Below are 13,858 nucleotides of genomic sequence, written 5' to 3'. Positions count from 1 at the left end.
TCTTTGCCTAGGCCAATGTCTATCAGAGTTTTTTCAAAATTTTATTCTAGCACTCTTATAGTTTCATGCTGTAGGTTTAAATCTGTTATCCATTGTGAATTAGTTTTGTGAGTGGTAATAAGTGTGTTTCCTGTTTTAGTCTTCTACATGTGGCTATCCAATTTTCTCAGCACCCTTTATTGAGTAGGAATTATTTTCCCCAGTGTGTATTTTTGTCTGGTTTGTCAAAGATCAGATGGTAATATGAAGATGGTTTCATATCTGGGTCCTCTCTTCTCATCCCTAGATATATGTCTCTGTTTTTGTGCCAGTATCATGTTTGGGTTACTATAGCCTTGTGTGTATAGCTTGAAGTCTGGTAAAATGATGCCTCCCAATTTGTTTTTATTATGTAAGGTTGCATTGGCTCTTTGGGGTCTTTTCTGGTTCCATATGAAGTGTAGAACTATTTTTTCCAGATCTGTGAAAAATGACATTAGTGTTTTAGTGGGAATTTCACTGAATCTGTAGATCAATTTGAGTAGTATAGACATTTTAACAATGTTGATTCTGCTGATCCATGAGCATGGCATATTTTTCCATCTGTTTCCATCCTCTGCTTTCTTTCCTCTGTGTTCCATTGTTCTTCCTATAGAGGTCTTTCACCTCCTTAGTTAAGTATATTCCTATGTATTTTATTTTCTTTGTTGCTATTGTGAAAGGTATTGTGTCTTTGATTTGATTCTTAGCTTGACTATTGTTGGTGTATATGAAAGCTACTGATTGGTGTACATTGATTATGTAACCTGAGACTTTGCTGAATTTGTTTATCAATTCCAGTAGTCTCACGGCAGAATCTTTGGGGTTTTCTAGATATAAGATCATATCATCAGCAAAGAGCAATATTTTGACTTTGATACCTTTGATTTCCTTTTCTTGTCTGAAATCTCTGGCCAGAAACTCCAGCACTATGTCGAGTAGGAGTGGTGATATTAGGCAACCTTGTCTAAGCAGGAATGCTTTCAATGTTTTCCCTATTCAGTATGATGTTGGCTGTGGGTTTGTCATATATGGCTTTAATGGTTTTGAAGCATGTCCCATCTATACCTATTTTGTTAAGCCAACCTCTGTGGAAAGTAGTATGGAGATACCTTTAGGGCCTACCATTGAATCCAGCAGTGTTACTACTGAATATTTACCCAAAGGAAAAAAAGACATTTTAGAAAGAAGACACTTGCGTTTGAATGTTTATGGCAGCACAATTGACAATCTCAAAGATGTGGAAACAACCCAATGTGCCCACCAATACATGAGTGGATTAACAAAATGTGGTTTATGTATACCATACATTACTACTCGGCCATAAAAAAGTGGTGACATAGTATCTTTTGTAACAACTTGGATGGACTGGAGACCAGTCTTCTAAGTGAAGTATCTAAAGAATGGAAAAAAAAAAAATACCACATGTGCTTAATACTAACTTGGAATTAATTGATCAACACTTATGTGCACATATGGAAGTAAAACTCAACAGAAATCAAGTAGGTGGGAGGGGAAGGAGGGGATGTGTAAATTCACACCTAATGGGTACAATGCATACTATATGGATGAAGGGAACACTTATAACTTTGACTCACACTGTACAAAAGCAAATTACGTAATCAAAATGTGTGTATATCCATAATATGTTGGAATTAAAAAATAATATTGGTTGGATGAATGGATAAAGGAATGAGTATCACAAGAAACTAGATTTGAATACGCTGAAGAAGGAATAAACAATGTGGCACTGAAAGACAAAAATATAGAAAATCTCATTTTATTGAGATGTAAAATGAGAAAATGAGGGCAGGATTATGAGATGATAGAGTGAAAGTTTTTGTTTATTTAAGTAAAGTATACCCGTGCCTTAGGGTATGAAATTAACCAAAACAAAAAGGGGTAGAGGGAGAGAGTCACCAAGATATTTATTTATTCTATATAAAATTAGAAAATTATGTAAACTAATGAGTAGGAAACTGTTTTGTGTAGCTGTTTTGTATTTCTACATTGTGTTTCTGAGTTTGTTTTTAAAACTATTAGAAAATTTTATTTAAAACCTTCACCGGACAATAATTCATGATATAAAATACAGTTATTTGGTACTTATTTTATCTATTACACAAATGCTTAATTGAGTTTAAATTTTTGCTAAAATCATAAATTGATTTTTAGAACATAAATGATTAGAAAATAATATTAGAAATAAATGTGGAACACCATGATCACCAAATTAATGGGGAGGAAAATAAGGGTGAGGGAGAGAAAAATTGAGAAAGCATTTTTCATGGCGTGCTTGCCCTAGGAGACTAGATTAATTACCAATATGCTAATTCTTGGTGATACAGATTAATATCCCACTCACTATTTATTTGTATAGATGAACTAATTTCTGATGAATTATATTATAAATCATACTGCATAACATTAAAAAGTTATTAAATTAATATTCTAAAAAACTTTTATTTCACATTTACTTTTTGGAAAAAAAATAGGAATAAGAAAATATAAGGGATTAATTCAGTATAAACCTGTCCAGGTTAGAAAAATAGGTTAATTTCTTCTTTTATTTAAATATGCATATCTTTATTGGGGCTATTATGGCCTTCTGATAATTAAAGGAGTTATTAAATGTGATACTATTAAAATTATTGGAAAGCACTACATAAAAAAGAAGTAAAATTAAAATTCATTTTAATATGTATATGATAAAAACTGGTTGAGAAATTATTCTTAAAATGATTAACCTACCTATTCATATATCTAGCTATAATTTAATGCAGAATGATAGATAGTTTCAGGCACACAGTAGCTCTGAAGTAGTAGAGTAGTAATGAATTATCTGTTGCAGTAATAAAACCTGTGACTTGAGAATCATAATGCACAAAAATGCAAATTCATTGTGACATTTTCTCTTCAACTCAAATATACATTGTAAAATAATCTGATTATCCATAGTTGATATGATTTAATCTTTTTTCATCTCTTAATATTTCATCTGCTGTCTATATTTGAGGATATCCATAGCCTTAAGTTGTAATTGACATTAATTGTGTATCTTAAAATGTTCAGATATCAAACATGATTTAAAATATGAAAAAAGTCATAAAATATCTGTTCATGTCATCCTAGGGTGGTTATGTAGCAGTTATTTCATGATCTATACCTTTCGGAGTCAACTTTATCTTAATCCTAAAAGCCCTGTAAATATTAAGTGTTGCACATTGCAAAAAGCTACCTACACTTGCATCTTCATGGAGTTTGCAATTTTTCAAATTTAATTTTAAATCAATATTGTTTGATTTTTATCTCTACCCGTTTTATTTAAATTTAAATCCTTAACTTAAGTGTCAGTTTTCATTTGTATGTATAATAAAATGTCTCTAAAGAGAATGTGGGCTGGAAAAAATTGAAATAAAGTTCCTAGTCATAGAGTTTTTGTCATAAAATTATCTTAGTACATTAATGTTGAAAACTGAAATAGATGTAGATAAACTTCATGCATTACAACTTCAGTGTTTAGTGATATAATGGATAAGTTACTTTATATATAGATAAATTAAGTTTTCCATAGACTGGGAGGAATTATGTTTTCCCTTCAAACAGTATTTAGAATGCCATCTTTTATTCCATCTAACACTCAGGTATTTAAAGGAATGCTGGAAATTATTATTCTGTCTTGATAGACTTATTCTGATATCACTGAAAAGAAGAGCTTGTTGAAATTTTCAATGGAAAATTCAAAAATAGAAAATTTGTTCTAATCTGTTCCTTAAGTTCCGTAAGCAATACTGGCAAACGTTTATTTCTTTTCAAGGTATGTTACAATTTTTAGCACTTGAATAGAAAGCTACTACTTATATAGCTTGAGTAAGGGGTGTTTCTTATGCATTAAAACTTTGTAATGAAAGGAACTGTATGGTTTCTCTTTAATAATTAAGTAGATTTGATGAGTTAGTTCACCATGTAACCTAGCTTGGATTTAAAAAAATGATATGTGTCTATTACTCTTTTGCAAAGCAGCAAATACTTTATTTGATAATTATTTTGAAAATTTTAAATCTTACTAATACTATAATGTTAATTTCAAAAAACAGAAACGCTCACCTTCTTGGTAAAAATGATATAAGAGCAAAGTGATAGTTTTGCAATTCAAAGTTAATACAAACAACTAATTTTAGTAAATTCAACTTCTAATTTTACCAACTCTACATTAAAAAATAGTAACAAAATCATCAAATTGATTGGCTTCTAGATTGTTCATTTTTGATGTTCGTATATTAAAATTTTATGAAATTACTGGAACAAAAAAATTCACAAAAATATATTTATTTCTAAGCATTGAGGAATCAAATGTATATAGAACAATAGTTTACACTTTTGTTCAGTGATTGGATTTAAAAAATGTTTTGATCACAAATACACAAAAATGCATACCTAACATATATTTAGGTAATTCAATGGTTCAATATCAAAGTTAATACATATTGAAAGCAAAAAAAAATGTATTATATTGTGATAATAACAGTGAAAAACTAACAATAAATCAATTTTTAAAATCCATTTTGTGTTTAGATATTCAGGAAGTAATCTGGATGTTGATACATTCATGTGTCACTCAACTACAGGGATATGTTCTGAGAAATGTGTCATTAAGGAATTTCTTCATTGTGTGACCATCATAGAGTGTACTTACACAAACCCAGGCGGTATAGCCTACTACACACCTAGGTTACATGGTATAAGGTTGTTTCTCCTAGGCTACAAACCCGTATGGCATAGGACCATACTGAATCCTGCAGGCAGTTGTAGCGAAATGGCAAGTATTTCTGTATCTAAGCATATCTCAACATAGAAATGGTATAGTCAAAAAAAAAAGTGTAAAGTTTTAAAAAAGGTACACTTGGATAGGGCACTTACCATGAATGGAGCTTGCAGGACTGGAAGCTGCTCTGGGTGAGTCAGTGAGTGAGTAATGAGGGAATGTGAAGGCCTAGGACATTACTGTAGACTTTATAAACACTATAAATTTAGGCTTTACTAAATTTATAAAAAAGTTATTTTTCTTCAATAATAAATTAACCTTAACTTACTGAAACTTTTTTACTGTATAAACTATTTTTAACTTTTTGATTCTTTTTGTAATAGCACTTAGCTTAAAACACAAACACATTGTACATCTGTAAAAAAATATTTTCTTTCCATCATTATGTTATCTATTTAAAATTTTATCTATTGAAATTTTATCTATTGAAAATTATATTTTGTTTTAATTTTTACTTTTCAAGCTTTTTATTAAAAATGAAGACACAATCACATATTTTAGCCTAGACATACACAGAGTCAGGATCATCAATTGTGCGGTCTTTCACTTCCAGTCTTGTTCTACTGGAAAGTCTTCAGGGACAATAACACTCATGGAGCTGATATCTCCTATGATAATAATATCTTCTTCTGGAATATTTCCTGAAGGACCTGCCTTAGGTTATTTTACAGTTAACATTATTTTATTTTTTATTTTTTTAATTTCAGCATATTAAGGGAGTACAAATGTTTATGTTACAAATATTGCCTTTACCCCAATGTGAGTCAGAGTTTCAAGCGTGTCCATCCCCCAGAAAGTGCACACCTCACCCATTAGGTGTGGACGTACCCATCCCCCTCTCCCCTCTCCCACCTGCCCAACACCTGATGAATGTTACTACTAAATATGCACATAAATGGTGATCAGTTAATACCAATCCGATGGTGAGTACATGAGGTTCTTGTCTTTCTATTCTTGTGATATTTCACTTAGTAGAAGGGGCTCCAGCTCTATCCAGGACAATACAAGAGGTGCTAGATCACCATTGCTATTGTGGCTGAGTAGAACTCCATGGTATACATATACCACATTTTGTTAATCCACTCATGTATTGATGGGCACTTGGGTTGTTTCCATATCTTTGCAATTGTGAATTGTGCTGCTATAAACATTTGAGTGCAGATGTCTTTTTTATAGAATGTCTTTTTTTCCTTTGGTTAGATGCCCAGTAATGGGATTGCTGGATCAAATGGTAGTTCTGCTTGTATCTCTTTGAGGTATCTCCATATTACTGTCCACAGAAGTTGTACTAGTTTGCAGTCCCACACGTAATATCTGAGTGTTCTAATCTCTCCACATCCATGCAAACATTTATTGTTTTGGGACATTTGCTAAAAGCCATTGTTATTGGAGTTAAGTGATATCTCATTATGGTTTTGATTTGCATTTCCCTGATAAGTAGAGATGTTGAGCAATTTTTCGTATGTTTGTTGACCATCAGTCTGTTTTCTTTTGAAAAGTTTCTGTTCATGTCCTTTGCCAACTTTTTAATGGGGTTGTTTCATTTTTTCTTGCTGATTTTAATTAATGAAAGGAATGCACTCTAAAAAATAGAAAGTATAGTATAGTAAATACCTAAGTCATTAAATAATCATTTATTATCAGTGTAAAGTAATTTGTACTGTATATAATTTTATGTGGTACAGTTAAATACCCCTGGCAGTGCAGTAGATTTGTTTGCACCAGTATCACCACAAATGTGAATAATGCATTATTGCACTATGATTTTATGATGTCTGCAACATCATTGGGTGATAAGAATTTTTTATCAATAGTAATTTTTCACCTTCATTGTAGTTTTATGGGATCAATGTCTTCTATTCATTCTATTGTTCACCAAAACATCATTATAAAGCACATGTTTGGGAACATATAGTCTCTCCTTCAAAGGGTAGTACAATAATATATGTGATAATAGGGAAAAGTTTAAAATTTTTACTCTAATATAATTCATAAAACTTTTATCAGTTTTATTAGTTTTTTGATTATTTTGTTTTAAAGAATAACACTAAATCAGAGAAAAACTAGTCTATAAAACTATAGACTTTGTTCAGAAATTTATTTTTTAATTACTCATATAGTAATCAAAATTATTTTGCTGCAAATAGTACAGAGCAGCCCTAAAAGAGAAATAACAATATTTGGAATTACTATACTCATTTTTATCTTGAATGTATACTCCTAAACATTAAATGCATTCTCTTCAATATTGTTTTCACAAAATAAATTAATCTGTAGAACATATAGTTACTGTAAGGTAAACTCCATATATTTCTAAATCATTATGTTATAAAGCAATTGAGTTTAAATTTATAAAGAAACATTTTATTTTTGTCTTTTAAAAAATTGTGTATTTGAGCATAACTTAGAGTTGGCAGAAATCAGATAAAACATTTGTATTGCTTGAGTCAGCAACATTCAACCTTTATTCCACTGATAATAATATGGCAAGTGTAAGTCACATGAACACATCTATAGAACACTCCTTAGAAACTCTAGCGGAGACCATGTAAGAATGTGATAATGGGTATTTTTTAATCTATCCTTATTACATTTAAAAAATTAAATAATTTGCAAACATTGTTATTTGACCATTATTGGTAGATAAAATTGTGACCTACCTCACAATTAATAGTCATACACAACTTGCTGAAAAAAATGAACCTATCTATGGGGAAAAATATAAGCCTAGCAGTTTTGTTGTAGTTCAAGCCACATGGTTCAGTTCCGTTTTCACACTCACTCTGGCAGATCTGCGAAAGCAGAGTGCAGTGGCTGAGATGGCAGCTGTGGGGTCAGGTTGTCATGGCAGACTGCTTGCTGAACGACTCTATAAGAGCAGAGAACATTTTACACATATCTGTAATCATGATGTTTCAAAAGTTGGCCAGGTTGAAAGAATCACCTGGACTGCTTCTTAAATATAGACCAAGATAAACCTGTAGAGTTTAGAATTCCCCGTGCAGGGGACTGAAAATCTGTATTTTTCTTCCATGTAGCCCAGGTGATCAAGACAGTTGGGGAAACCAGAGCTGCTAATCTCAACTGAAGCTTTCAGTTACCATTTCCACTCTTTTTCTTTCACATTTTTATTGCGTAACCAGTGGATAGCTTATACTCTAATGGGCACTAGAGATGCATAGATAACAATACCATCTAGCTAACAAACTAGAGTTTGTAGGGCAGGACTCTGTTCTACAACAGAGTTTAAATAGCCTTTTAGAGATGTTGCCTTTGATTGGAGAGTAGAGGCACCTTGCTTTATGACCCTAAAGTCTGGAACCCAATATGAATGAGTCTTAGACCAGTATCAGAATACGTGATATTGTATTCTTATTCAATTGTACAGTTTATGAAAGTGTACGTTTTTGTGGGGAAAGTGAGGATATTATGGCATATTTAGGACATAATTCTGCCTCATTAGTAACTCTCTATGTACCTCTGCTTTTCATTATTTCATTTTATTTTTTCTACTGTTCTTCCATTTCATATACTCAAACAGTAGTTTGATTACTGTGTTATTATGTGGTCTTTTACAACCCAATTAAAAATAACTATGAGATTGGGGCTATAGCAGGTCATTTTATTGAATATATTTCATAATTATATATTGATACAATCCAATATCATTATTTAGGCTGATTATAAAATATGAATTACCAGTATATCCAAGGTGTTTACTGCTGCTTAATGCCATCATTTTGAAATACTATTTTGACTTGCTGATTATTCCAATCTCCCATTCTTAGATTTTCTTCCTTAAATTTGTGGATAAATTATTACTGGTTCTTCCTGTGGAGAAATGGATTTGGATCCATCAGTTACTTAAGTGAGAAATAAAATATCCCATAGTAATATCTTTGAAGACAAGATGATAAGAACAACAGTATGTAATTGGTAATGTTGTCCCAATTATTTATTTTCATCAAATAACAGTAGTCATTATTTCCTACTGCTTCACAAGGTGTAATAATTTACGAGTAGTTTGATAATGAAATGCTTTACATTCTTTTTAGTTTGAACATGCTAGGAGACCTGAGGATTGTCACTTTTTCCTTTGGGAATCTAGCCTCTCTTTGTAGCAACCAGTGTGTAATCTTCCAGCTTTCATTCTAAAAAAAGATGAAAAACAATAAAAAACACAGAAGGTGGTGAATTGGGTATTTAATGTTATCATCTTTTATAAATAATGAACTCAGAATATGAAATACATTTTTCAGTGACAGTTTTTTTCTATCATTAGTAGTTTATGCATGACTATAGAATAAAATGAGAAACTGCTGTACATGTATTTCCAATTTCTATATTTTTAACAAACTTTGATTCTATGAAATATGTCTCTATGAAACTTGTGTGTCGTGTGTAATGGCTATTGTTGTCCAGCCTTTATCCTTGGAAAGCTGAATTTGGTAAAGTAGGCTCAGTATCATGATTTAGATCCTTAGATTAGTTTTAATACATTAAGCTCTTTTACAGTCTGAAGTATGTGGACAAACAGTGTTAACATGAATACTAAACCTTTTCATCTTTTACCTCTGCTTATGTTACAGAAACCCTTGAAACTCTCATCAGACAAGCAGAAAATTACACCAGTATACTTTTTTGCAACACCTACAGGAACATGGCCTTAGAGGCTGCTGCTTCCATTCAGGAGTTCTTCACTGATGTGGGGCTCTATTTATTTGGTGCAGATGTTAATCACGAAGAATTTGTAAACAGATTTTTTGACAGTCTTTTTCCTCTGGTCTACAACCATCTCATTAACCCTGATGTGACTGACAGTTCCCTGGAATACTCAGAATGCATCCGGATGGCTCGCCGGGATGTTAGCCCATTTGGCAATATTCCCAAAAGAATAATGGGGCAGATGGGGAGGTCGCTGCTGCCCAGCCGAACGTTTCTTCAGGCACTCAATCTGGGCATTGAAGTGATCAACACCACAGACTATGTACACTTCTCCAAAGAGTGCAGCAGAGCCCTCCTGAGGATGCAGTACTGCCCTCACTGCCAGGGCCTGACTCTCAGTAAGCCTTGTATGGGGTACTGCCTCAATGTCGTGAGAGGCTGCCTGGCACACATGGCGGAGCTTAATCCACACTGGCACGCATATATCCGGTCACTGGAAGAGCTGTCAGATGCGATGCATGGAACATATGACATTGAACATGTGCTCTTGAACTTCCACTTGCTTGTTAATGATGCTGTGATACAGGCTCACCTCAATGGACAAAAATTATCAGAACAGGCAAGTAGTCACTCCATGTTTCCTGTGTGGTTTCTTAGAACTCAAAAGATTAGCCTTGGTATATATAAGCTTTGTTGAGTATTAGCACATCATTATATATTTTTAAATTATAGCAGCTTAACAATTATGGCAGTTTATACTTTAGGAAATAGTAGGAGAATGTATGAATGGACATATTTGATTCAAGATAGTATTTTTTAAATATCTTACATCAAAATTTTGATTGGTTAAGATACCACTTTCTCCCCCAAGTAGAAACTTTCTCAGTGGGTTAGTTTACTGAGGTGAGAGCTCAAGTTTAAAATCAGGAATGGCATAGATTCAGATCTGTGGTCTGCCAGTAATTAGCTACATGAAATTAGACAAGTCCCTTTAGCCTCTTTGAGGCTCCATTTCCTCATTGAATAAAACACAAATAATCATATAAAACTTTTTTTTTTTTTTGAGACAAAGTCTCATTCTGTTGCTCAGGCTAGAGTGCCATGGCGTCAGCCAAGCTCACAGCAACCTCAAACTCCTGGGCTCAAGCAATCCTTCCACCTCAGCCTCCTGAGTAATTGGGACTATAGGCATGCTCCACCATGCCCGGCTAATTTTTTCCATATATTTTTAGTTGTTCAAGTAATTTCTTTCTATTTTTAGTAGAAACGGGGTCTTGCTCTTGCTCAGACTGGTTTCGAACTCTTGACTTTGAGTGATCCTCCTGCCTCGGCCTCCCAGAGTGCTAGGATTACAGGCGTGAGCCACTGCGCCTGGCCTTGGATACAGAAAACAAAATGGCCACATAGTGATATTGAGTATCTCCAAAATGGAAAATAGCCACAAGAAATCTGAGACTAAGTTCAGATTTGATTATTAATTTGGGGCATACCATTTAATGTCTCAGGGCCAGAGCTTTCTAATATATGTAAGAGAACTGATCCTTTTTGTTATGTATTTTGGAGAACAAGAGGTCTTTTTTGTATCCTTAAAATCTGTCATATAGAAAATCATCTGCTTTTCCGACTTTAAATACTAAAATAAGACAGATTTGTAGTAGATAGGCATGTTTTTAAATCCTGAGTTTGCTGCCTTTTAGTCAGCAAAACTGACTGGGAAAACTACTAAACTCCTTTGGGCTTGTTTGTCCTGTGGGAAAAGGTAGGGAACAATGGTTTAAATGGGATAATATTGGTCAGACTCTGACATTGGTAGACATTTGGTACCTGACAACCTTACTCTTTTTACTTCTTCTAAGGACAGCTCTGAGCAGACCTTAGTGAAGCAGGTTACTTTAGTATCTCAAAGTATTAGAATCAAGTTTGTGTTTAATAAATTTTACACTAAACTTTTCTCACATGAAACTCCTTGGTGGATTTCCAAAGAGAACTCTTTTTTTAAAGCAAGTGGTCTGATTTCATATAATAAATAGTCCTATGACTATCTTGAGAAACATGAATTATTGCTAATAAGTTATAGATTCTTTTCTAAATAAAACAACTGAGATTCTCTTTTTTACTTATGGGAACAGCAGAAGAAGAAACTGACTTTAAATTCCTTGAAAATTGACCCATTAATATTTATTTCTGCCAACTTCAAAGTGATTTATAAGCTCTTTATCAAGCTTTGATAACCAGTTCACACATCGATGAATTTAACAAATTCAAAATAAATTACTGGAGAGCCAGCAAATAATGACTTTCTCACATTCTCAAAGCAATCTCTGAAATCTAATACTTCCAAGTCTATTCCTTAGTAAATAAATATTTTCACTTTAACACATTGACTGCCATGTGAGTTGTATTTAACTCAGGCTACTTTTGACTCCGGGGCCTTGTGGAGCAAAACCCTGCTGCATTGGTTCATGAAGATCTTCCTTGTTGATGTTCTTATTATTACAATTAATAGTGACAATTTAATTCTAAAAATGGATTACATTGTATATAACTCATGCACAGGAAACAATAAACAAATACAAAAACATTGTTTTGTTTTAATAAAACACCATGGCCTCAGGGAAAAATAAGGAAACACCTTATTTTCTAGTGTGGTAGTCAAAGTGTTAAAAAAAATCCATAGAGGTACCAGGTGTACAATAGCTCTGTTGGATGAATTTCAGCTGGAATAAAAGAAGTTTAGTTTCCTGAGAAAAATCGTAAGTATCTTATATTTGATAATTGTTTAAAGAAACAAAAGCTAATTTACAAGACAATATTTTAAAATTTTATAATTATTCTATGGATTAATTAAGACAAAATTAATTTAATAAAGCAGAAATAGACATCCAGCAAAAGTTGGGATTAAAAATACAGGTTCTCGTGTAAGATTGGATTTCACATATGGCTCTACCATTTACTATCTGTGAATTTATACATTTGATTATTTTATCTCTCTTAACTTCAGTTTCGTCTTTTGTTAGATAGGGTAATATAATTCATACATAATAGAGTTCTTGTGAGAATAAAATGAACTCGCACACTTAGATTATACATGGTAAGTGTTTAAATCCTACTAATTATTACCATACTATATTATTTACAAATAATTCACTGGTCTTTCTCTGGTCTTTTAAATGCTCCCAAAGTAAGCACCACTTTCTTATGAGTGTAGAGATCAAAAAATGTTTTAAACAACCATTTACTATAAACAAATAATTGAAAATATTTTTATTAAATGAGAAAAAACCTTGTTTTCAGAAAATATTATGTAAAATCTCAAGGTATTTTAATGTTAATGGATATAGATATCCATCTTGTTAAATAATTTATTAACTGCATAAATAAGCTTAATATTTTTTGGTATTCCTTTTGTTATTAATTGCATTTGGTATATTTTTATTGTTATGAGCTGGGACTTTAACTTATTAAAGGTATAAGAACATAGGGTCTGGGTTAATTTCAGTGTTTCACCATGTTGTAAATGGGACAAATGTTATCAGGAAACTCAGCTGAACATTGATTCTCTACAGTTTTGGAAACCAAAAGTTTTTCATGGGCTCAGAAGCATAATTTTCTTTTTTTTTTTTTTTTTTCTCATTTGTGCCTTTAGAGAAAGAAGCATAATTTTCAACAAGAAAAGTCCCATTCTGTTTTTTCTTATAGATAATATGTTTTTAACCTCTTTTAGCTCCACAGTATTAGTAGAGATTCAGTTGGTTGCATCCAAATTACTTTAGAATCACTATATAATTCAATTTATAAAACCTATCTAAATTTAGTTCAAGGTGAATTGTATACACTAAATGTACTTTAATTAGCTGTTAAAACAACTAATATCTCATCACTTCCTCTATACATACCATTTATCTGAATCTGTAGAAAGTAATTATAGTAAATTTATTATGTGTTTTTAGGTATTTTAACTATATGTGTATACAAAAAATTAATAGAAAAACTAAAATAGTAGCCCAGATTATTTAGGGCAAAGCACTAATTTTGTCCTATTTTGTCCTAATTTTGTCCTATTCTTCTGAATGTGGTATACATTTTCCTAAAATATTACTATGTATGGAATTTTGCCAAAATAGGAACTAGGGAAAAAAATGGTTGGGCAGAATACTCAAAATCTCTGTCTCCAAAGTAACCCAATTAAAATACAATGCCATTGCAATTTCATATATTTTATATTTAGATATCCTAAATATAATACATTCTACATTGAATATAACACATGAACTTGACAAAAGTCATGACATTTGTTTGGTGGCAGTGTGGGAGCTTTTGAGTGATGAAGAAAAGGTGGCATAGTGCATA

At 32.2% G+C, this 13,858-nt stretch overlaps 1 protein-coding gene across 1 annotated transcript in view; it reads left to right on the top strand.

Moving 5' to 3' along the window:
- Positions 1-13,858, top strand: part of GPC5 (glypican 5) — a 1,282,273-nt gene that overhangs the window by 252,141 nt on the left and 1,016,274 nt on the right. The window contains exon 3 of the mRNA XM_020290272.2: positions 9,433-10,127. Coding sequence (XP_020145861.2) covers positions 9,433-10,127 — 695 coding nt within the window. The remainder of the gene's footprint in view (positions 1-9,432; positions 10,128-13,858) is intronic.

This window comes from Microcebus murinus, chromosome 13 (assembly GCF_040939455.1).
Source record: "Microcebus murinus isolate Inina chromosome 13, M.murinus_Inina_mat1.0, whole genome shotgun sequence".
Taxonomy (NCBI): domain Eukaryota; kingdom Metazoa; phylum Chordata; class Mammalia; order Primates; family Cheirogaleidae; genus Microcebus; species Microcebus murinus.
This window is presented reverse-complemented; position numbering and strand designations above follow the sequence as displayed.